Here is a 26,222-nt window from a genome sequence, read left to right as displayed (position 1 = left end):
CATGCTTAGTTACCTCAGTTTCCTATCAATTAGCAAAAATCATAATACTTGTCAATATATTTTTTTAACGAGAGAGTTTGGTCTATTTACAAATTCTTAAGTTATGAATTCAGGGAACTGAAAGGTAATACAGTACCTCAATTCAATGGAACATCTTACTCTATTTTTATTCACTAACTAATATTTTTTGTTTTCTACAACATCATAAATACCTGAAAAGGGTAGGTTACTGTACTGATGTAAAATGTGTTGTTTCTTTCATTACTTCCGAAAATATATGGTGTAAGAATTGAACAACAGTAAGGTAATGCCTTAGTTTATATTACAAAAGTAATATCTTTTAATATTAAGATTGACAACCATTAATTTTAATATAATTGTGAAACAGAAGTTGGAAAAGGGCATTATTATTTATATAATACTGCATGAAGCATTTAATAAGCCCTCTAAATGCCCCAAATGTGAATGTAATTTAAGTGTTCTGTTACGAATATCTAGAACAGGACAGTGCTCCTAGCAGCGAATTGGCATTAGTAGCAACCACATGAGAGGTGAATTTCAAGCGCTATCCGCCATTTTGTATAACGACTATGACGCTGTAGTAGTCAGATGATGCCATGGTTTGTTGTTTAGTTGACTGTCCTAGGACAAGGTCTGAACTTTACACGTGAAAGCAAAAGCAACAATTTATGAGGCAACTTGGCCAGGAGATAATGTGGTAGACTGGCCATTTGCTTTCACACTCCATTAGGTATATCGCTGAATAGCTAAATGTTACACTAATCAGACATCAGATAACCAGGCATAAAAACAATTGTTCTTCCTCTGACATATCAATTGAGATGCAGTGCATGATAATAGATGTACATAAGAGCTAGAACCTCAGGCAGAGGACTATGGTGCCATGGTTGCGATAAACGTCAGGAACTGGGAACTGTTTACTGAACTGTTCGTTAGTCAACTTCTACACTAGTCAGTCTTCCGTGTTCGTATTTTAACAGAACTTATCGCAAAACCATCTAAAAATTCTATGAGCAAAACCAATGATGGAACAGATGCATTATAGGATCCACCCTATATATGAGAATATGGAAAGCCACAAAAAAAGGTCAACGGAAGTAGCGTTTCGATCAATTAAATTATCGATATATATCGTTTTTATTATGTTACCACCCAACGAATATTGTTGTAAATTAGTTTGATTTTAATCCTGGCGGCAATTTCGAATGCTGTAGTTAAATATCCAAAAGAAGTTGATCAAATTCTTCCTATTCGCTTAAAATGTAAATGGAAAATTATGAAATCATAAGGAAAACCTTTTTATTTGCTTTACCCATGAATACAGATAAATTCTATGGTTTTTTTAAATGTGATTGTGGTTTATTTAGGAGTAAAATGTTCTGCGAAACATGTAATTCCGAGATGAGTTTGAAGAAATGTATAAGCAAACGAGATGCACTCATCTGGAGATGTCAATGGAAATACAAGATATTAAATGATAAACACAGGAACATCATGTCGTAGCACTGTGTGAAATCACTTTAATAACGGAGAAAATGAAAGGGAACATCTCCAGTGATGTCCATGGTAAAATGCTAATTTTTACACAGATTTTTCGTTTAATTCTTCTGTCCAGGGAAAATTCTAGCGAAAAAGTGTTTTGCGATAGACTACCATTTTCTCAGGACTAAAACTGGAGTATAACTGGAGTAAAATTAGTATTTTACGTGGACCATATTAAATTTTTGGTAAAATATTTTACGTTTAAGTTTAGTTTTGGTTTGTTTCTTTAACTTATATCTTGAATAAAATATAATATATTGTATAACAAAGGTGACTAATATGAGCTTAATTTCATTGTTGTTGGTTTTATTAAATGATACATGTTTGTAGTATGCTTTAGTTTTGTTAAGATGGCATACTTGATATAATAATCGAAAGTATAGAATATATAATCGATATATGGAATACTCGGAGTGCGTCCTATAATGCATCGGTTCCTCAATGGGAATATATTACAATACTAAATTCCTTAGAAAAAGGTTCGCTGTGAAGAAAAGTAAATTTGTATTTTTACTCTTTCAATGTCCCAAATTGTGTACGATATAAACATTTATCTTCTTTCAAATCTATGGCAACAGACCAAATGATCCTTGCAATATATCATAGAGAGAAATCACTTTCACAAAGTTTACACTCACGAGTAAAGGCAAACATACAGTGACGTTGAGTTACAATCGAGGATGCGTATTGTAGAAAACCAGTTGTTAAGACCATGAAAGGAATGTATTGGTAGCTTCTTGTAGTTAGTTTGAGGAACGCTTTGTCAGAAAGACCCTGTGTTTGCAGTCTGTGGACTATTCTTGTTTTGATTTAGAAAAAAAATCAGAGAAAAAAATGCTAAACACACTTGCGCACATAGCAGCTAATATAAATGAAAATAGTAACCTTACGCAAAGCAAACATCGTTCTCTTTGTGGATGGCTGCAGTTGCCGAATATGAAAGCAAGAAACTAAAAAATCTTCACAAATTTTCCTGCAGAAATTTACACATTATTTTAAAGCTAGTCTAATGTGTAAACACTTATGGCTTTTAGTTCACACGTAAAACAAATTCCGCAGGTATCACATTTGAAAGGCGTTTCGTCTGTGTGAAGGAACATGCGATATTCGACATCTCGATCTCAGATAACTATTTCCGCAGAAACTGTGGGAAACATTTTCTACATAACTCGCGTTTATATCGCATTCGCAGTACGCGTTAGTCTTTTTAATTTTCCCGAATGTGAGAACCACTTTTCACACACACAACACACTTGTAGAGAACATGTTTTTCTTTAAAAGCCTCATTGAAACAATTTCCTCACACCTCGCATGTGAATGGCTTTCGTCTGCTTAAATTTGAAGTTAATAAGAAACACTTTCTCCGAACCACGCATTCCAAAACCCATTATCCAGTGTGTATGCGAGCATGTCTATTTAAATTAGACAATACTGAAAAACACTTTCCACATTCCTGACATTTGAATGGTTTTTCGCCCGTGTGGAGGCGAGCATGTTTTTTTAAATATGACAATAAAGAAAAACGCTTTCCACACACTTCGCATTCGAATGGGATTTCGCCAGTGTGCAAGCGAACATGTTTGTTTAAAGAAGACGACGTTTGGAAACACTTTCCACATACTTCGCATTTGAATGGCCTTTCGCCTGTGTGTACGCGACTATGTATGTTTATACGTGACTTTGTTGAGAAACACTTTCCACATACTTCGCATTTGAATGGCCTGTCGCCTGTATGCAAGTGAGCGTGTTTGTTTAAACCTGACGGCGTACAGAAACTCTTTTCACACATTTCGCATTTAAATGGCCTTTCGCCTGTGTGTATGCGATAATGTTCGCGCAAATGTGACGATGATGAACAACACTTATCACACAGATCACATTTGAATGGCTTTTCGCCTCTGTGCAAGAGAACATGTTTGTTTAAATTTGACGATGCTGAGAAACACTTTCCACACACTTCGCATTTGAATGGCCTTTCGCCTGTGTGTATGCGAACATGATCGCTTAAATGTGACAACGTTGTACAACACTTTCCACACTGCTCGCATTTGAATGGCTTTTCGCCTGTGTGCAAGCGAACGTGTTTGTTCAAACCTGAAGACGTTAAGAAACACTTTCCACACACTTCGCATTTGAATGGCCTTTCCCCTGTGTGCGAGCGAGAATGTATGCTTGCATGTGACATTGTTAAGAAACACTTTCCACACAGCTCGCACTTGAAAGGCCTATCGCCTATGTGCAAGCGAAAATGTTTGTTCAAACTTGACGTCGTTGTGAAACACTTTCCACATACTTCGCATTTGTATGGCTTTTCGCCTGTGTGTAAGCGAACGTGTTTATTACAATTTGACGGCGTGGTGAAACATTTTCCACATACTTCGCATTTGAATGGCCTTTCGTCTGTGTGTACGCGAACATGTTCGCTCAAATGTGACATTGTTGAGAAAAACTTTCCACACACTTCGCATTTGAATGGCTTTTCCCGTTTGTGTATGCGAGCATGTACTCCTAAATGAGACGACGATGAGAAACACAGTCCACACACATCGCACTTGAATGACTTTATTTCGTGTGTATGAAAATGAAGTTTCAAAGATTCCTGTGTTGGAAAAACCTCCTTGCATATATTACACTTGATGCAATTATTGCTGACGTCAATAATGCTTGAACAGCCTTGACTGTGGTTACCCACTTGTATGATATTGTCTTCTTCATGATCAATTCTGGTGCGTTCTTGTGACACGTTCTTCTCAACATTAGCCACAATACTGAAATGAATATAAAAATTTATCGGTCTCGACAATAATTAATGTGGTGAGAACAATATATACCAATGATTACATTACACACACATACACAAATACAGTAGCGTGCAAATTAATCCGACCAACGTAATTACTTATGCAAAAACACTGAAACGGGATAAAAAAAAAAGGATCTAAGACATACCTCAGTAATCTATATGGCCTTCCTTGTTCCTAATAACAGCTCTGAGACGATTTGGCATGGATTCCACTAATTTCCCACAAATATTCTTCATTTGTTCATCGCGAAACCAAACACCAATGAGGGCAGAAATCATCTTCTTCTTTGTAGAACAATCCATTTTTTGCATTCTTTTTTTCAAAATTGACCACAAGTTCTCAATGGGGTTGATGTCGGGTGACTTGCCTGGCCAGGAGAGTACCTGAATATACTTTTTGTTGAAGAATTCTGTAGTTTTTCGAGACGTATGGCATGGTGCCAGGTCTTGTTGGAATATACATCTGCCTTCCGGAAATGATTTTTGCAGCTGGGGTACGATTCTTGTTTCCAATAAGTGAATATATTTGTCAGAATTCATCACTCCCTTGATAGGTATTAATGCTCCAGGCCCTTCATGTGTAAAACAACCTCAAAACATTACTTTAGGGGGGTATTTGGGTGCTTGTTGGAGATGAGCTGCTGTTACATGGTGGCCGTGGACCTCGAAATGAGACTCATTGGAAAAAAGTACATTCCTCCAGTCATTCACTGTCCAGTGTTGATGTAATTTTGCCCTCATTAAGTGTTTTTTGCACATAACAGGGGTTAGCAGTTGCTTCTTAACAGGCTTACGAGCCCTTCGTCCAGCTTCCAAAAGCCTACGCCGCACTGTTGTGACGTGAATATTCGCCCCAGTGGTAGCCATTAACTCGAGGGTTAAGTCGACAGCAGTTAGTCTAGGATTTAATTTACTTTTCCTGACAATTAAACGATCATCTGCAGGTGAAGTCTTCCTTTTCCGACCACAGTTTCCTTTTTTCTGGGGTGTGATGGATCCAGTCTCCCTGTATTGTTTTATGATCGAATTAACAGTAGCCAAACCGATGTGACATTCTGCAGCAATTTGCCTCTGTGTCATAGAAGAATGCTCTGCTAATGTTATAATTTTAGACCGTTTTCGTGGAGTTGTATCCATTTGTGATGACGACAGAATGTACACAGGATTGCAGTATTAAGTATTCAACACAACTGAAATGCTTATAAGTACAAAACGACAGGCAAAATGTCACATATTATAAAAAAATAATAACGACAGACCTTCAACAGTAATTACACGTACTACAGATGTCAATTAAAGCGGTATGAGCAGCTGTGAGTCCAACAATGACAGAACATGTAAAAATATGTCGTGTACGGATTAATTTGCACGCTACTGTACATACGAAAAAAGTTGCTCTCTTCCTGATTTTTTTCAGGATATATATTGAAATTTAATTTCAATTACAAATTATGGAAAATAATGTACAATAAAGGTTACCCTCCACAATTAATAGAAATAAGTAAATGCCTCTACACAGATACAAAGATATAATAAACACAGGAACATCGAAAGCAGAAGAAATAAGAATAAATCAAGGACTCAGACAAGGTTGTAGCCTATCACCTAGTCTCTTCAACATATATCTAGATGACTTAAATAAAGAATGGAAAATGGAGGTGAATCCTGGTATAAAGATTAGTAAAGATACATTTTTAAATGTTCTAATGTTTGCCGATGATGTAACATTAATACAAGACAGTGAAGAAAAATTGCAATATGCCATTCACAAACTACACCTACTAGGAAAAGAAAACTATAATTTGAACATATCAACTGATAAAACTAAAGCAATGGCCCACTGTGGTAAATTTCCAATTCGTACAAAATTAATAGTTGATAATAAGCCCATAGAACAAATATCTCATTTCGAATATTTAGGTTGTAATGTAACTTATGACGTAGACAACAAAATAAGCAAATTCCAGTGGATATGCGGAACAATAAATAGAACACTAAAAAATAAAACTAGAAAAGAAATAAAACTAAAGATATATAAAACTATGGCAGTACCCGTGTTGACATATGGAAGCGAATCATGGATAATTAAAGAACGAGATAAAAGTAAATTACAGGCTGCAGAGATGAGGTTTCTTCACAGAGTAAAGGGATGCACAAGAAGGGATCTGATAAGAAATGAGGATATCCGTAAAGAATTAAATATATACAACATAAAGGAAAAAGATGACATTATAAAGAAAAGTGGAAAGAATGGATAATGAAAGAATTCCAGCTCTGATGCAACAGTACCAACCTAAAGGCAAAAGAGATGTCGAACGTCCTCGGAAGAGGTGGAACTGAATAAAATGTGAAGACGGAACAGGCACTGAGCCTAAACTATGAAGTGAAGATGATGAAAAAAAAGTGTACTCTCATATTCAATCAGTAGCACCACTACTATAGCAATTAATAAAGCCTTGATTTTATTTGAGTAGTCATTGAGTAGCAGGTCTCATAATTCCTAAGCATTTAAAGAAGTGGAATAATTTAATATCAAAAGCACAGATATATATCTTTTTCAATAGTATTACCACAGTTTAGTATATACAGTCACGAAGGTTGAGTTGTTGAGGGTACAAGAAACAATAGACTGTGCCGGTACTATTCTGTAATGAGGCGATAGTAGCGATCCTAGTAGTTAGCAACTATCTATAGATGCATATTTACTACGTATTGAGCTTCGTTTATAATAGACGTATTGACTGTATATAATAGACTGTGGTATTACTCACAATATTTGATAACAATAGAGGCGAAAATACACTTTTTTGGTGCATTTCTTTTAATACTGTGACGCCACGTGAGATTCGATCTCACGACCGACGGAGGAGAGGCTAAGTCGGCCTTGTGTTGGGCGGGTTGCGCGCGCATCTGCCTCCTGGGGCATGGCTACGCGCTGTGAAGGAGGGGAGCAGCAGCGTGCGAGATGATTCGAGAATGGACACACGCGTCGAAATATCGCGAACTATCCAGAACTCGTACTTTCTCGCAACGATAGTTTAGCTATAAAAGAAGAAACGCGAGCGAACTTTAGCAGTTTTTCAGTTATTCAGTCAGTGAGTAAGCCAGAGCAAGCAAGCCAGTCTTGTGTACCGGAGTTCGACTCAAGTGTGCGTCCGCTACTGTATCAGCATCCGAAGGCCTGAGTGGACCGCAGTTGGAGGGACCTGAGTTCGAGTACAGTGGACTGTCTCTGAAGGTCTGTGGTTCTAGATACTGTGAACTCGAGTGACTGAACTAGAAGAACTGTGAACTGAGAACAGATAGTTCTGATTTGTAAATAGTGCTTTGTAAATATTAGTTAAGATTAATAGTTCATTGTTGTTCGTAATAGTTCAAGTAAATTGTCATTGCCGTCAGTGGAGTGCTATAACGAATACTGTGTTGAGTGAAAATCCTATTGTTGACGAGAGCGTTTAAGGTGAATTGTAGAACGGAATTATTGTTGGAAGAATAAAATCCTATTGTTGAGTTGAAATAAAATTCAAAATACATATTACTGGGGTTTTTTGGGGTACTGATTCAGACAATGACACTGGAGAAACTACACAAAACTTACATTTCGTCTTTATATACAATAAAGGCCAATTCACAATGAAAATTAAACATAACCGTAACACAAAAAGAGAAGTTTGCGCCCAGGCTACCAAATGGGATCGTTCACAATGATTCACATAAGCATTGACATAAACATTATCGTAAGACGTTAACATGGAAGTTCGTATACTCCATGCAAACAGAACACAATCGTGGAGCGCTGAAGTATACGACAGAATATAATGAAATGGCGTGGTTATGTTTCCATGGTTACCAAGTATGTTTGCTGTCATGTTTATGTTCCCATCGTGAATGATGGTATGACTTCTTGATTTTACCGTAACGTTTATATGCTTAAGATAATGCTTACGTTATGTTTAATTTTCATTGTGAATGAGCCTTAAAGGCTTTGCTTTTAATACATGTTACTGGGGTTTTTAGGGGTACTGATTCAGACAATGACACGGGACAAACTACACAAAACTTAGATTTCGTCTTTATATACAATAAATACCCATTCACAATGAAAATTAAACATAACCATAACATAAACACAGAAGTTTGCGCCCAGGCTACCAAATGGGATCATTCACAATGATTCACATAAGCATTAACATAAACATTACCGTAAGACGTTAACATGAAAGTTTGCAAACTCCAAACTTTCATGCTTATGCTTACGTGATTTGCAAACAGAACACAATCGTGGAGCGCTGAAGTATACGACAGAATATGAAAAAAAAAGCGTCTTTGTTATGTTTCCATGGTTACCAAGTATGTCTGCTGTTATGTTTATGTTCCCATCGTGAATGATGGTATGACTTCTTGATTTTACCGTAACGTTTATATGCTTAAGTTAACGCTTAGGTTATGTTTAATTTTCATTGTGAATGAGCCTTTACTCATCGAAGTTTGTTCTTCTTTTCCCAAGTTTTTGTTTTTCTCGTGCATATTAAGCAGTATTTATGTTTACTACGAAACATTAGATTCTGAATTGTAAGTTATTGATTATACCAAAGTTAAAATCGTGTAAAATTACATCGTTTCATTTCTGGAGTTGGTGGGTCACAAACTAATGGCTACCTCACAACAGCTTTAATTGAATCATTGCGACACATTTTGCTACGTATGTGGTGAGTACACAGTTAAAGCAAGTAGGAAACCTATTTCAGAGTCTCTAAATATAGCATATTTACGTTATTTGGTGTGAAGCATTGAGATCCAAATCAGGCATGGGTTCCTCATACGGTATGCAACACTTGTACGCAGCAAACCGACAAATGGAAGGAGAACCTTTATTGATATTATGATTAGCATCATTAAAAATAATCGTGATAAGTGGTCACATCCTGATCTATCTTCAGCAATGAGATCTGTGCAGCACTTGAATCTGGTATCTATTGCACCCTTCCATGAGCTACCACAACTCTTACTAGATGAATCTTATACACAGCGTGTCTGTGTGTGTGGAATACAGCACAAGGTAAAGAAAGTAGGTACAGCGAGTGACGTCATCGTACCTTAAACGATCATGGTTCTCTAAGGACAGCAGAATAGTGGTGGGGAGATTATGAACGAATCGTTCATAATGAAAGAATCATTGAACCGAACGAGCGAATCATGATTCAGTAAACGAAATAAATCGACTCCTTCCTGAATCAAAAGTTGAATCGAACGTCTTCTCGGTTCTCACGCGTTATGAATCGTTTTCTACATTGAATCTTCTGAATCCAGGTTCCTTATTGGTCCGCCCAGTAACAGACGTGCTCGTTTCATACGCTGCGATATTTGCGACATCTGGTAGCTGGTCGAGGAACTTTGCTAAAATCAGCTGTTATTAATCGCATAGAACGAGATGGTCTTAATTAAACTTATACCGGTATAGGCGAACTTGTTCATATTCATGTCTAAATTAATCACATGGATACAAAAGCTAGTATTTCTTATCATGTACTTAAAGAAACATATTTGCCCTAGACAGAATAAGACAAAATCACCAACCATTTATGAAATATAGAAAATGAGCCTACCATAAGTTTAAAAATATCAAGTTAGACCTACAGGAAAATTAAAAAACAAAACTTTTGAATATTACAACGCACAACCATTTGTATAATATTTTTAGACAAAAAATGTAAAAGAGATAAGGAAAACACACACCAATTAAGTAGACTTAACTGAATTTTTATGTTTTATTCAAATTTTCTCAACTTCCTTTTGCTGTTCAAACTGTAAAATCTGTGACCTGTTTAATTATTTGATCTCTATTTTTCATTACTGAATAATGATTATGTAGCCTAACTATTATAACTTTATAACATTACAGTACAGTCACATAATGTAGGAAAAATTAAACTTTTTTATATACCAGTACTCATTTCTCTATCCCTTTTAAGTTTATTACTATGTCTTTAATACATCTTTGCAACCAGTACCAATTTACCACTAATGTAGTGAACTGTGATGTGCTGTAATCTAGTGAGCAAAACGAGAATGTGAAGTAAATATTGTAGTAACGAACGAAAGGTATCGCTGAATAAAAATAAAAATCCAGTGTGTATTTCGTTCATACTTTATCGGAACATTTGTGAATCAAATGAACGAATCATTTTAGGGAATTGTTCTTATTGAACCGATTCTTCAAAATGAATCGGACTTCCCATCTCTACAGCAGAATAATAAAGCAGCAGATATAGTAGGAGTTGCAGTGTTTCAGTTGTCATGGAAATGATGTTTTAGTGAATCCTAAGTCATTTCAGTACCAAGATACATATCATAAATTATAAGATTTATTCCCTACGTCCTCAATAAATGAAGTTCTGAAAGAATCAAAAAAGCAAAACCAACACAATACACTCACCTCTCAGTCAACACTTCATCCTCTTCTGAAGATACTTCCACTTTAATTTCCTGCTGAACTCTCTCCACATCGAACAAATCTTCCTGGAAAAGTGAGTAAATGATGAAGAGAGCTTTAACTGACCATATGGGTCACTGGTTTAATACAGTCTTGCGATGGTGACGAATAATTTCGAGCGAGAGCTCTTTTATGCCCGCTGCACGCATGCGGAGCTCTTTTACCTGTAAACATTGCTAAAGGATGTACAGATCTTAGAACACAGCGCATCATGACGGAACGGAAGCGCTTAAAGCTTTCAAGGAAGAGTGGAAGATACAATATTTATGCTTCGAAAATGGTGATGAAGTCCAGTGTTGTTGTGTAAAAAAAATCATTTGGAAAAAAAAGCAACATAAAACTGCATTATGAGACGCAACATGAAAAAAAAAATATAGGCATTATTCAGGAGAAGAGAGAAATAAATTGATTTCGGAATTGATATCGAAGGTAAATTAATTTATATTTGGGTCAGTAGATTGTATCTTGATTCCTTTTATTTCTTTATTTTAAATGTATTGTTGATGTTTTATTTGTTGCTTGTTTCTGGATATTTACTTTTATTAGACTACGTGTTTCTTTAATTTAGAAATAATATTTTATCTTTGATTGCACTTTAACTTATACTATTACTAAGCTCAAAAAGCCAATTCACTTTTATTCCAATAACTATTTTCAAGATTTTCAGCAAATATGAACTAAACATTTTGAAAACATTGATGCAAGGAGCTTTTTTAGTAACGTCAATATAAAATATACCTAAAAATTTAATTTCAAAGCTATTAGACCTAATCGCACCAAATTTTGTACAAATGATATTATTATAAATCTGTTTATATAGTTTAAATTTCACAAATTTCGGCCGAAAATTGTGGAAGTCTTAAAAGTCATACATATCTCCTTAAATGATTGACCCCAAAAATTACGATGGCTCTCAATATCTTAATTTAATCAATTTGATTTTTCGTGTTACGTGCATCTCACAAATCACTCTAAGAAAACTCGTTACATAATCACGACTGGAGAGTAAGGACTACATTTCACAATCACACAATCAATATACTCTATTTCAATCAATATTGCCATTATTATTTTTTCAACAAATACTCAAAAGTACTTAGAGATCACACACGTCGAGCAGGTAGACCCTATTAGTTTCTCCTAACCAATGAAGTGAAGTATTTACATAATAAATAATTGCTTTTAACAAGAAAAAAAAATGTCCACACCTGTGGAGTAACAGTCAGCGCGTCTGGCCGCGAAACCTGGTGGCCCGGGTTCGAATCCCGGTCGGGGCAAGTTACTTGGTTGAGGTTTTTTCCGGGGTTTTCCCTCAACCCAATACGAGCCAAAGCTCGGTAACTTTCGGTACTGGACCCCGGACTCATTTCACCGGCATTATCACCTTCATATCACTCAGACGCTAAATAACCTAGATGTTGACAAAGCGTCGTAAAATAACCCAATAAAATAAAATAAAAACAAGAAAATGGTTTACATACAATTAACTTTTCCTAGTTCTCTTTTTGTTCCGAAAAAACCCTTCCCTTCGCGATTTGTTTATATATGTGCATGTATATATTAAATAACTGAATAATTAGCTCTATTACATAGCCAGAAATTTAGTAACGCAAGTTATTGTAATAATTGCTGCCTTTATTCGTTCCATATGCATGTACATCCCTGATGTCTACGTCACGACGCTACGTAGTGATGCGCTATGCGCTCGTGATCAAGGTCGAGCTCTTCTACCACGATTGGGAGCCAATATCGTCTCTTCCCTGGTTTACTATGTCAAACACCTCACGATTCAAACCCAGTGAATCCAATCTAAAATTAAATTATGGTTTATTTTACGACGCTCGCAACTGCAGAAGTCATATCAGCGTCGCAAGTGTGCCAGAATTTTGTTCCACAAGAGTTCTTTTACATGCCAGTATATGTAATGAGATAAGCCTCTCGCATTTAAACACACTAAAATGCCATATGCCAGGGAAGGGATCGAACCCGCAACCTCGAGCATAGAAGGCCGGCGCTATACCAACTACGCTACCGAGACCAATGAATCCAATCCATCTCTTCAGAAAGGTTGTAATGGCTTTTACACAAAATCCAAAATTAGTTCATCCAAACTCCATTGCTTTACATCCTGTATACATCCGATCTTAAACTCAGGATATTTGCTTCTATCGTAACACATTTGAGTCAAGTTGCGACCTTGTCAATAAGTGCATGTCATGTATAAATGGACTGCAAAATACGTAACCAGAATTTGCGAAAATATTTGAAGTAAATAAAATGCATACTGGAACATTAACATTTTTCTCTGTTGAAAGTTTTATTACCTCAAAATGCAGAGTCTCTAACACTTCTTCCTTTTACATAACAAAGCAGAAAAGAAAGGTTTTTCCACCACACTTAGGCCCGTAACACACTTGAAGAGTTTTCGCTAGCGAGAAATGCGTTGCGAGAAAGAGGCGAAGAGCCTTCCTCCACACACTTGGCGAGTTCTCGCTATCACAGATCACACCTCGCTATGATCATCTATGCACTGCCTTCATGCAGAAAGGATTTATCTGATTATAGTAATCACTCCTTGGGGGAAATATTATAGGTTATGTATTTACGTAAATATATAACCTGTAAGTATATTGTCGTACTTTACAAATTACGTACGAACGCTATGTTGAATCTGAGTATTCAGATGATGAGGAAATGGAGTTACATGAACATATTTAGTTAATGAAAAGAAAAAGTAGGCCTAAAATTAAAGCCAGAAATATCTGAAAATCACATTGTATCTTACGAAAATAAGGGCGAGTTCTGGACCTTAGTTTCGATTTGAATGATGATACGTTTAGGCGTTGTTTCAGGTTGAATGGACCTCAGTTTTTTGTTCTTCATGATTTGATAGAGAATTCTTTGCTATATTCTGATTAAAATTATGTAAACAGTTAAGACATACAGATACATTATTTCAAATGTTTAATTAATACTATTAAATCTCATCAAAATAAAATATAACCCCATTTATTTTCAGATAATCTGATATTTGTCTCCAGATTTCTTCTTTAAGTTTCGTGTTTTTATAGTTTTCATCCCGTGTATCATATAAATAGGCCTATGGGTGACATTGTACAATTTCGATAAGTTTCTGACTGCAATTATCAACCATCTCTTCTCATTTTCAAATAAAAACAATACAATTCATCTCCACCTGTGATATCTTTTTCTACATTCAATCGTCATAAAGAGTATAAATGTCAAACATCTTTGATAAATGTGTCAAGAAAATTCGCTGAGCTACCGATTCCAGTGATAAACTCGCGCGAGGTTTTTGCCTCGAGTGAGAATCTCTTCCAGTGTGTGGACGTCCATTTGAATCCATGTTATCAATTTTTTCATTTTCTCGCAATATATTTCTCGCTGGCGAAAACTCTTCAAGTGTGTTACGGGTCTTACAAATTAATTTGTAATACAGATTGTTACTGCAGATTCAGAAGATTTTCATAATTACAAATGAATTGAGGTATGGAAGCTGGAATTTGTCGTCAATGTGCAAGCTATGAAAACAATTGAAGAAGCAATTTGGTGGCAGATACAAAAAATTATGGCACATCGAAGAGGATAAGAAATGGTGTAAAACTGTGAGTATAGAAAATTATAAAAAAAAATGTGAATATCGAATATCCATTCTGAATCAAGGCGACAGCAGATGAGCTGATCAACAGAGTTGTATGTAACAGAAGACGCTCAACACTTTTATAAAGAATATAACGGTAATAATAATAATAATAATAATAATAATAATAATAATAATAATAATAATAATAATAATAATAATAATAATATTAATATTATTATAATTATCAGTCCACTGAGTTAGCTCTGTGGTAACGTGTCTGCTTCCAGACTAGACGGACCGGGTTCGATTCCCAGCGGGGGCAGAAATTTTCATGTAAAATTCCTACCTCGGGACTAGGAGAGATGGTGGTGCACAACTTGTAATCACTAAATTGTGCATAATATGACTGGGTTAAATCCCAAATCTCTCTGCAAAGCATATTAAGGGAAGGGATAATTCACTGTTGATAATGATTCGTCCATCGGATAGGGACATTAAACCTGGCGGCCCCCTTGGCGCTATTCGACAGGAGTAGGCTACGTGCCTGCGCCGGGTTTCCCCTTCTCCCTTCCTCACCTATTCCTTCCACTACACTTACACGAACACTTAACATACACACACACGAAATAACTCTTAACAGATTATAAATCATACATAACATGACTCGCCAAATTTGTGTGCAACTTGAAAATGGGTCACAGTCCTGCCATCTATCTGCAGTATGCAAAGTGAAGTGGGTAGGCATTACACACACATTATTATTATCATTATTATTAATACTATAACTTTTTAAATTCAATTTTTAATAAAGACTAGAGGACTTCTGACTTTGATTGTTTGCATAAAGTGTTTGAACCAGAGCCTTCTTCAATTACAAGCCGGAGCCATACATTGGCAACACTGTAATTAACTGTCATCAGGAGGCCTACCACACAGAACACGTGTTTGTGCTAATGCCGATTTTCAATGTAAATTAATGTTACAATATATGTGTGAGTCGATGGAATTATGTTCGCGGTCGTACCAAATGTTCATTGTTGATGTATTATAAACTAAGTTCGTGTTGGCGATAAAAACAAGACAATAAATGAAAATATGGCTGCAGTCGTCAGGAATTTTTACGGTTATTATTAATGGCAAAGTGATTGACAATTCTTCTAAATATTAAATATTGTATAAAGTACATTTTTCTACAAATCAAGATTTTCAGGTATAACTCCCTGTAAAGTTGATTTGAATAATTTCGAGGGAAAAATTGTTCCGGAGCCGGGTATCGAACCCGGGACCTTTGGTTTAACGTACCAACGCTCTACCACTGAGCTACTCGGGAACTCTAACCGACACCGATCCAATTTTTCCCTCTATATCCACAGATCTCAAAGTGGGCTGACAACCGTCAAGCAACCAACTTCGAGTGCACACTAACTCCGTGTGACTTAAATTGTGGTTTTCTGTTAACGAACAGTGACGTGTATTATGCAAATCAAGATTTTCAGGTATAACTCCCGGTAAAGTTGATTTGAATAATTTCGAGGGAAAAATTGGATCGGTGTCGGTTAGAGTTCCCGAGTAGCTCAGTGGTAGAGCGTTGGTACGTTAAACCAAAGGTCCCGGGTTCGATACCCGGCTCCGGAACAATTTTTCCCTCGAAATTATTCAAATACATTTTTCTAGTCTTACTTGTGGTTTGTGGTGTGTTTCTAGCCAAATTGTTGGGTCTCGCCTGCTATATCAATAAAGTTACGCCGTTGATTTTCAAGTTCATTGTAAACAGCTGTTTTGTGGTCACATAAAATAAGTTGCAGTTTTGTTGAAGATTCGAAATGCCTGATATACGTCAGAAATACCTATAATTTGTTAGTGCATACACTCAATTTGTTGGTTTTCAAGGTTTCTTTATTAACATTATTTCTTTCGCAATATATTAGTTACAAACATGTTTCTTTTCACTTCGTATTTACAGGATTTAAAGTTCGCTGAGTTTACGCTAATTGGCACATATTTAATGGGTAATTATGTGTTTTGTTATGTATTATGTTGAAGGTATGTTTCTTCATTTTTTCATAGATCTTTATACTTGGCCTAACTCTATTTACATCCTCATACTTTTTTATAGTATGTCAATAGTTTCTTCTGTTTACATTTTTATTTTATTTGCATAATTTACGTTCTTAGCTTGTTTTCTGTAGTTATATTTATTTAAAATTATACCTATTTTATAAAGTTTATAAAAAATAATTTTGGATAACAGTATTGTTATGGTGACTGGCGAGGTTCAAACTAAAACTGGCTTCCTGGACATCTGAAATATTTATAGAAAAACACGACAGATAATCACATGAAATTAAAATGTATATGATATCCTAGACCTTTCACGTCAGAGGTGAAACAACATTAAGCGGCAAAACATTGTCAATTTACTAGCCACATAATGGTTAATTGATTGTAATGGGGTATTGCGAAAGTACGTCGTTATTTTATTTATTTTTTGTACAAGTAACATTTCTTTAAGTATTTATTTATTTTGCCTTGTACTATCAATAAAAACGCGTATGCTTTTAATTTTTTTAAGTTATAAGTGGCTGTATGCAAGTACTTACGCAATATTCTGAAATTCAAATAACACACCATTTCGCATTCATTAATAAATTACGTACATCAACACGCTGAATCTTGATCATATGCACTTAGTTCTGTATCAATTAATGTCGAAAATGTACATGTGACAACGAAATCAAAGCACTAAAACGTCAAACGTCGTGCCTTTATTTCGCCTCCGCCTGCCTCCACTCAGTGTTGCCAAACCTAACCATGATCCGGCTTGTAACTGAAGATGGCTCTGGTTTGATCCCATGATTCAAAGACCAGCATATTAACTGCTAGATCAGTAAATTAAAAATTCGCAAACTTAAACACAAGTCTGTCCCTAGGTACAATTTCTTCCGATTATTCAAGATAATTCTCTGTTCAAGACCAGAAATATATTTCCGAGAATTATTATTTTATTTCAAATCTAAAATGAATACCGTGTAAGTTCTGTACATTATGGTTAACAGAATTCAGGTCTGCCACACTTTAAAATGCACTACTGGTATAATTGTATACTGACATTGAACTACTTACCTCAACTTCAGATTTCACCATAAAAAAACTAATAGGCTCTAGTGTGGTGTCTTCAACCTCTATCTCTGTTTTGATATCGTAACTGTGGTCCACGCATTCTGTCTTAATGCCAGACACTTCCAGATGAGGTAAATTCCCTTCCTATAGAACAAAAAAACATCGTGAATACTTTTATTAGCTGATTTAAAGGCGATTTGATGTGTAACACCCGCGAATTTAGTTCTGTATTGCAGTCATTGGCTAAAGTGAATCATAATGTGTACGTCAATAATAGAAACAACGTAGATTTAAGCTTTTCCACATATTTAATTAAAGGACAGTGACATATTTACTTGTGAGTAAGTGGTAGAATGTATTTCATAAATACTTATCGAGTGAAAAAACGTGACCGATGTAGGATATCATATTGCACTGGCCTGAATACAATTACGTCTTAGAAATTATAATTCAGAACAAAATGTTATGGGGTACATAGCAAAATCTCTGTTACATGATATGCAAGGATCATCTAAGTTTCATACGGAAGTTGAGCTGTTCAATATGGTCTTAGGAACGATTGAATTAATATTCGATCATCATGCAGAAAGAACAGTGGTCACACGGACTACTTTCACTTTCGTGTGAAAATTTCTTCGTATGTGGGGAGTTGAACCAACACGCACTTCATAACGCCAGACCAATTCATTATGGCATGTAACCACACAGCAACAGCACTGGATTCTGATTCTACTGAATGTATAGTGTGAAATGTATGCTTTTTCCACTGTTCGACAAACACACACAAAAACAAAATACATAGAAAGACTTTTCTGTTTACCTCTGATGAAGTCTTATTCTCTTCCATTCTGCATCTGTTATCATGCGGTACTAAGCCCAAAGGATCATGCTCAGGCTCCATCTTTGTCAAATCCATCACAACTGAAAGAAGAGGTTATGTGATTGCCAAAGATTACAGAAACTGAACTGCTGAGAAAATACTTACTACAAGTTACAACCATCAAATTCGAATCCCATTTCCTCAAACACATTTCTACACAAGAGCTGTTCTATAAGATTACTAATGTAACTTGTAGATTTCACGGTAGCCCCATGACGAAACACATTCAAATTCAAATTTATTTACAATTTACATTTGAAATGAATACATATGAATAGATACCCGGAATGAGCATATGCTCGTGCTCGGGTCAGTCCAGTAGTCTACATAAATTTTACAGAGATCAAATAATAATGCTGATGATAGAAATAATAGTAACAATAATAATAATAATAATAATAATAATAATAATAATAATAATAATAATAATAGAATAATCGTGACGGAGATGATACAAAGATAGTAATACAAAATAATTCATTAATAATAATAATAATAATAATAATAATAATAATAATGATAATAATGATAATAATAATAATAATAATAATAATAATAATCATCATCATAATCGTAATAATATTAGTGATAAAACAAAAATATTTACAATAATAAAATCAATACTAAGACGGATAAAATAAAATATAAAACCACTTGGCGAGAGTTAACACAACTTAAATAAGCATATAAAAACCGGGAAAAAAAAAATGAACTCGAAAATCAACAGAAAAGTTCGTTGTATCGCAGACGACAGCAACCGCCGTATTAACATTGTGTTATGCATTATTGGTAGTAGGGGGGAGCTGAAAGTCTACGTAACTGCCGTTCTCTTCGAATCTTCTCGTACAATCATGGGAAGTTAATGCTGCAAAAACAAAATGTCTACGAGTCAAACTGTTCATTATTACCAGGATAAATACAAATAATACTGAAATAATTTAACCAAGTTTCAGTTATAGATCTCCCCTTTTGTGCAAGAGATATCATATCAAAATATTTTATGAATGGCGGGGAAAATATAAATTTCAAGAACTCTCTAGTGACAAGAGATAGTGACAAGTACAATCAAGTGTATCTGTGGCGATGCTAAGAAATCATTTATTGGAGATATATACTGTTATTAATTAAGAAAATTATCTATTAATATTTATTACAATGTTTTATCTTATAGGTTACATGCATTAGATAAATACAATAAAAATTAGTACCACATAATGCTAGTAACACTTAAAAATAAATAAATAAAATAAAATTTATCAAATATCATACAAACATTTTCACTTTATTTTTAAACTTAAGAATGTGTAAATTGCTTAGGTCTGGATTATTTTTCAATACTGAATCGTATAATCTTGGTCCATAATTCCTACTGTGTCTTAATCCTGCTGTAGTGTGGCATTTAGGTTCTGTCAAAAGAGTTGGGACATTTCTTCTGGTGTTATGTATATGTTTTTCAGTTATAAAATTCATTCGATTTTTGTGAAAATAAATTAGTACTGTGTGTTTATATATTTGCTCAGTTTTTAGTACTTGGAATTCAGAATAAATAAATTGTGTCGGATAAAAAAATTACAAAAATCAATATTTTGATCTCTTGTCGACACTGCAACAATAGAAGACGAGTGCGTAAGCAATGATTTTAACGTCAATGGTAAGGATTTGATAGTTATATTCCGGATGAAACTAGCGCTGAGGTAGTGCCGGTAATTTCGAAAGTGAAAATCGTTGAATTTATCAGGAATACTTCATCGAGATGCCCCTCATCGTATATACAACGCATAACAAGAGACTAAATTAAACAAACCTAACCTGTCACAGATTTGTATTATAGGCAAAGTGTATAAGAGGAGTAGCAAGGGAACTATAGGAAATTGTACCAGAACAATGGAAGGAGTCAATAATTGTACCTATTTTTAAAAAGGGGGACAAAACCAACTGTGGTAACTTTCGAGGAATATCACTTTTGTTGACGTCGTACAAAATTTTGTCCAATATTCTTTTGAGAAGATTAACTCCGTACGTAGATGAAATTATTGGGGATCATCAGTGCAGTTTTCGGCGTAATATATCGACTATTGATCAGATTTTTTGTATTCGACAGATAATGGAGAAAAAATGGGAGTATAAGGGTCCAGTACATCAGTTATTCATAGATTTCAAAAAGGCATATGACTCGGTTAAGAGGGAAGTAGTATATGATATTCTTGTTGAATTTGGTATTCCCAAGAAACTAGTTCGATTAATTAAAATGTGTCTCAGTGACACATACAGCAGAGTCCGTATAGGTCAGTTTCTATCTGATGCTTTTCCAATTCACTGCGGGCTAAAGCAGGGAGATGCACTATCACCTTTACTTTTTAACTTCGCTGTAGAATATGCCATTAGGAAAGTTCAGGATAACAGGCAGGGTTTGGAATTGAACGGGTTACATCAGCTTCTTGTCTATGCAGATGAAGTGAATATGTTAGGAGAAAATACACAAACGATTAGGGAAAACATGGAAATTTTACTTGAAGCAAGTAAAGAGATAGGTTTGGAAGTAAATCCCGAAAAGACAAAGTATATGATTATGTCTCGTGACCAGAATATTATACGAAATAGAAATATAAAAATTGGAGATTTATCCTTCGAAGAGGTGGAAAAATATAAATGACACTTGGGAGGAAATTAAACGCAGAATAAATATGGGAAATGCCTGTTATTATTCAGTTGAGAAGCTCTTATCATCCAGTCTGCTGTCCAAAAATCTGAAAGTTAGAATTTATAAAACAGTTATATTACCGGTTGTTCTGTATGGTTGTGAAACTTGGACTCTCACTCTGAGAGAGGAAAATAGGTTAAGGGTGTTTGAGAATAAGGTGCTTAGGAAAATATTTGGGGCCAAGCGGGATGAAGTTACAGGAGAATGGAGAAAGTTACATAACACAGAACTGCACGCATTGTATTCTTCACCTGACATAGTTAGGAACTTAAAATCCAGACGTTTGAGATGGGCAGGGCATGTAGCACGTATGGGCGAATCCAGAAATGCATATAGAGTGTTAGTTGGGAGACAGGAGGGAAAAAGACCTTTAGGGAGGCCGAGACGTAGATGGGAGGATAATATTAAAATGGATTTGACGGAGGTGGGGTGTGATGATAGAGACTGGATTAATCTTGCACAGGATAGGGACCGATGGCGGGCTTATGTGAGGGCGGCAATGAACCTTCAGGTTCCTTAAAAGCCATTTGTAAGTAAGTAAGTAAGCAAGGGAACTATATAGCGCTTGTTTAGCGAAAACTATCACTGCTATAATCATAGAAATTTTCAAGAGGACATTAGCGGAAACGGACTCTTACATAAATATGCGCATTTCATCTTATTATTATAAAAATGGGGATCAGGCTAACGAACAAAATATAACAGGTAAGAATCACAACCCCCCCCCCCCCAACGAGGCTCTTGGGCGTCTCCAAGCAAGTGGCTGCCAATTCGTCTTTCGCAAGGTGCCACCGGTTCGCGATCGGGCTCAAATTAACCATAATACGTCGTTAGCTCACATTTGCCGCTTTTGTACTCACAATAGGTTATGTGTGGAAATGTGGTGTTCACTACAGTCCTTCGTAAGAAATTACAATATTACTTAGTATCGCTTCCTGCTTTCACTTTCTATTCTTTCATTCACACTACATTTTTTTCTCTGCTTCTATATTGGCTATAAAATAATAGCTGTTTGTTAAAAGGGCGGAAGGCAAATTTTACAGATGAAACAAAAAAGTAATTCCTGCTTAATCATTTAAATTTATTAATTTTCTGAATCATTCAAATTAAGAAGTTATATTTAACTCACATGCATGAGAAATGTATTTGGAAATTAAATCAATCATGCCCTTACAAGGGGCACTTAAATTAGCTGGATATACGCCCTTTCAACAAATATATTTTAAGAGATTTTTTGTTTAAATATAATAAAAACGAGTTTTGTATGAGAAACAAGATTAATTAATATGTAATACTCTATACTCGTGCATTTGAGCAATTTGAAATTTATATTATTGCAATATGAAAATATAATATTATATTGATGTGTTTGATTTTTTCACATCAGTATTGGGTCCACTGTTCAGTCTGCTCATAAAATAGTTTAACATTATCCTTAATGTATTATTTTAGTTTCTTTGCGTCATTAAGTTTTTCCTTTCTAAGTCAGAGTTTTCCTTCCGAATAATACTCAATAACACTAGACGGTTCAATAATTGTGACGCAAAACAAAGATGTGAGTGGTAAACCCAATGATGAATGGTAAGGCAATAATAATTCCTGGACGCTTCTTGCCATAAATAAAGTGGTATAAATTACCGAAAGTAAATGAACACCTTCTTATGACGCTCGGCATTAGCTTTCTCCACAGATTTTTCTTATACAGTAATATGCCACCAGACTTTAGAATTATAAATTTCGACAAATTTTGTTGCACTTCCACAACGGGAAATTGCCATATGCTGTAAATTCGATAATGCTTTTGTACAGCTTGTTTAATAATCTTTCACAAAGCTGAAACTCTGGCCTGTGATAGATTTTGCACCACATTTGTCACTTCGTGACATGATTAGTTACTTTTGTACCTGCTGCTCTTTTGAAATCATAATTTAGTTGTGTAGATGCCAGGATTTGCAACTATTCAAGCTTTAAAAATATATTGAAAGTTTAATTTTCATTGCTGGTAATGCAGTTAATTTGATACAAGAGTGAAACTTTAACTTTGACTGAAATAACTTAATTGATGAAGTTTAGCCAACATCTAAGTTTCCAAGTGCATAATGTTGTTTTTTAAAAGGGCACATCTCCCACACTTCTTTCATTTAGTGAACCACTATCATATCCATTTCGGAACGAAATCGTGGAACTAATCCTTAAAAATTACACTTACGCACAATTAACATCAAATACTTGCAAAAGTATTAAACATAGCCTATAACTTTATTATATAATAAAAACTGTACTATTAACTTTATTAGAGTTAATATGACAAACACTTCATGAATTAATTAATTTATATTATACAAGGAACTAATATTATGATAAATACTCGAATAATGGCGTTGCTACACTTACCCACTATCAATTGTTTTTCTGTACGTATATTAAATCGATTCACTGCAATACTATAATTAATATTTTATTAATCTTATTGAGGTAAGTTACACTGTCGCTTTCTTATTAAAACAGTTTTTCACATTTGATTATAAGCTGTGCATATATGTGACGTCATATAGGCATACTGCGTCATCCAATTTATTGATAGCGGAAACAGCGACTTTTCATTTGACTCAACAAAATAAACGTAGTAATTAGGTTTACAGTAAATCTCGTTTTCATTACACAGTTCAAGGTAATACTTCTTACTACAACAATAACAGTAAAATATCGGTAGCGATATTGATGTAATAGATTACACATTAGAGATGGGTAAAAAAAAAGCAGGAAGTTTTTTTTGAAACTGTTTCGTCAAATAACCTGTTCTAACTGTTCCAGTTGTTGCTCTAGTTACCACTTCAACATTCCACATGGTTCCAAGAGATAAACAGTTCAATTTGTAAACAGCTTCCCTGTTCTTTGCTGTCTGCAAAGACCACATGTAGCGCTACCATCGACCTCCAATCGAAAGTAGATATAATATCGGTTCCATACGGTCTTCGTGCAACAGTAGCCTATGTAGGACCGCTCAATTTAATTGTACGAATCAAATTCTCTAATAAATGTGATATTATACTTGGCTCGGAAACATGACGGCCTCTCTTCTTGGAATTGGTAATCCCTCATAAACCCCCATCCTCTACTCAACCCCTAGCCGCGTGGCAGAAATACAATAGATCCCAGCATTGCCAAATATAGCAGTCATTGCCTCTTAGCTTTCACTCGTTAGTGTCTTTTCAGACATTTGTCGACGTGTTGTTTTATACCGTTGTGCGCTTCAATATGTCTAATTTATTCCGGCCATGATTAATGAGTGTTGGAGATGATCCGCAGCCAGGCCTCCTGATACACCTGAAGATCCAGGACCATCACGACAAGAACAACAAATAACACCGTCGAAGAAAACAGAGTATCTTATTTGCAGAGGAGCGTAGCTAAGAAAACAAAGTGTTAAAATTGTGTCTAACGTTAGAAATTCTATCCATAAAGTAATCGAAAGTTCAGGCAGTTTAATAAGTATAAATCTTAATCACTTAACATCGGACGCAACCGGCGGAGTTGGATATATGGGCATAGAAATTAAGAATTACGGTTCACCAACTAAAGAGAAAATAAACAAATTAAAACAGAATTCGGTAAGATAGACGATTTTATACGTGATTTACTTCGCCGAACAGTATGTGAACAGTACGCGAAAGAGATATCGCCAACAGCAACACCGTCCTTAGCAACCTAAATAATGACATTATTCACAGCAGTGCTTAAAAGTTTTCTAACTTACAGCAGTGAATTAAATGTTTTTAAATCACTCTCTACATGACAACCAACATATTAGCAATAGTAAAATGAATGTATATGAACTTCTTCGCCAACACATTACAAAGAAAAGCCCTACAATTTAAAATTAAATTTACATACCAGTAATGAATAAAATATTGTATAGCACACTAGAGTAAACAGATTTTATGCGTTCGTAGAAATTATCACCCAAGGCGAAGTAGATAAAATCTAACTTTACTCTTTTGTACTATACATTCTATAACTATTCAATGATCACAGTTTCAGAAAATTTTACCAGCGCAACATTCTTAATTAAGTACAAAATTCTGGAACTTCAATAACATGAGAATTTAACACTTATTATAGAAGTCTACATTTTTTTGTTTATTTAGGCAAAACATGTTAGTGAAAATATAAATATAAAGTGTTTTTAAAATACGTTTGTTCATTTTTATACCAATTTTGTTTTAGTAATTATAAATTAAGGTATATTTACAAAGATAATATAGTCTTTCTGAAAATCGCGGTTTCACGGAACACAGTTTGAAAAACGTTCGCAAATCACAATGACTTCAAGAATTGGCAACTCGGCTAAGGGTTTATCCCTTGCGCGTGCCTGCAGTTAACTGGTGAAGGGTATGAGGGAAGGTCGTCATGTTTTCGTGCGAAGTATAATTATTATTGGCCGTCCATTGATGGAGAATATGTTCACGGTGCCCTAACATAGTTTTAATTGTTAATATACCGCGAAAAATATTATCGCCTAATGTCTTACAGTTATTAAACGCTCCTAGGGTTATATGCGTTATTTTCACTAAAATCGATTAATTTTGAATTGTAGTTACTTACTGTACTCTTTAACAGCAACCTACGAAAAATGACTTTCGTCGGCATAATACATTGAACAGCTGACTTAGACACGATTAAAGGGCTTTCAAACATGTCCCTGAAGCAGATGAGAAGATGAAACAGCTGGTACAGTTGACACTGATGTTGTAAACATATTCTTATAAAACTGTTTCTTTGAAATTGTTATTTTGGAACAGCTTCTTAAAAAGAACAGTTTATCCCATCTCTACTACACATACCGTAATCAACATAGAATGATGGTATATTTCAGACTAATGCATATGTTTACTTATTATACACCTCCATCTTTAATATATCTTAAATGTAAACAAATTGCAACCTACCTAATCAACAATGTAACACAGCCAAACACCGAACACCTCTCCTTTCAAAATATCAACCAAAACTTTATGTAATAATTTGGGATTGCGCACACTATGCATATATACCAAA

General features: G+C 35.0%; 1 protein-coding gene across 1 annotated transcript; it reads right to left on the bottom strand.

The window, feature by feature from the left end:
- Window positions 1–89: 89 nt before the first annotated feature.
- LOC138691966 (zinc finger protein 83-like) lies at window positions 90–26,222 on the bottom strand. The gene is made up of 5 exons (XM_069814655.1): window positions 26,114–26,222; window positions 18,404–18,504; window positions 17,587–17,727; window positions 10,803–10,885; window positions 90–4,331 (listed from the first exon to the last, which is right to left on the bottom strand). Exons 2-5 carry the CDS (start codon window positions 18,497–18,499, stop codon window positions 2,951–2,953), a joined length of 1,701 nt encoding a protein of 566 aa, XP_069670756.1. The 5' UTR covers window positions 18,500–18,504; window positions 26,114–26,222; the 3' UTR covers window positions 90–2,950.

Source organism: Periplaneta americana, chromosome 16 (genome assembly GCF_040183065.1).
Source record: "Periplaneta americana isolate PAMFEO1 chromosome 16, P.americana_PAMFEO1_priV1, whole genome shotgun sequence".
Classification (NCBI taxonomy): Eukaryota; Metazoa; Arthropoda; class Insecta; order Blattodea; family Blattidae; genus Periplaneta; species Periplaneta americana.
Note: the sequence above shows the minus strand (reverse complement) of the source record. Positions and strands in the feature narration are given on the sequence as shown.

What these genes read in the sequence shown, in the direction of transcription:
- LOC138691966 (XM_069814655.1), bottom strand. Translation starts at nt 18,499, where the DNA reads ATGGATTTGACAAAGATGGAGCCTGAGCATGATCCTTTGGGCTTAGTA. An exon ending in AGAATAAGACTTCATCAGAG is followed by an intron (nt 17,728 to 18,403) that starts GTAAACAGAAAA and finishes TTTGTTCTATAG; the next exon opens with GAAGGGAATTTACCTCATCT. An exon ending in GATGAAGTGTTGACTGAGAG is followed by an intron (nt 4,332 to 10,802) that starts GTGAGTGTATTG and finishes TATTCATTTCAG; the next exon opens with TATTGTGGCTAATGTTGAGA.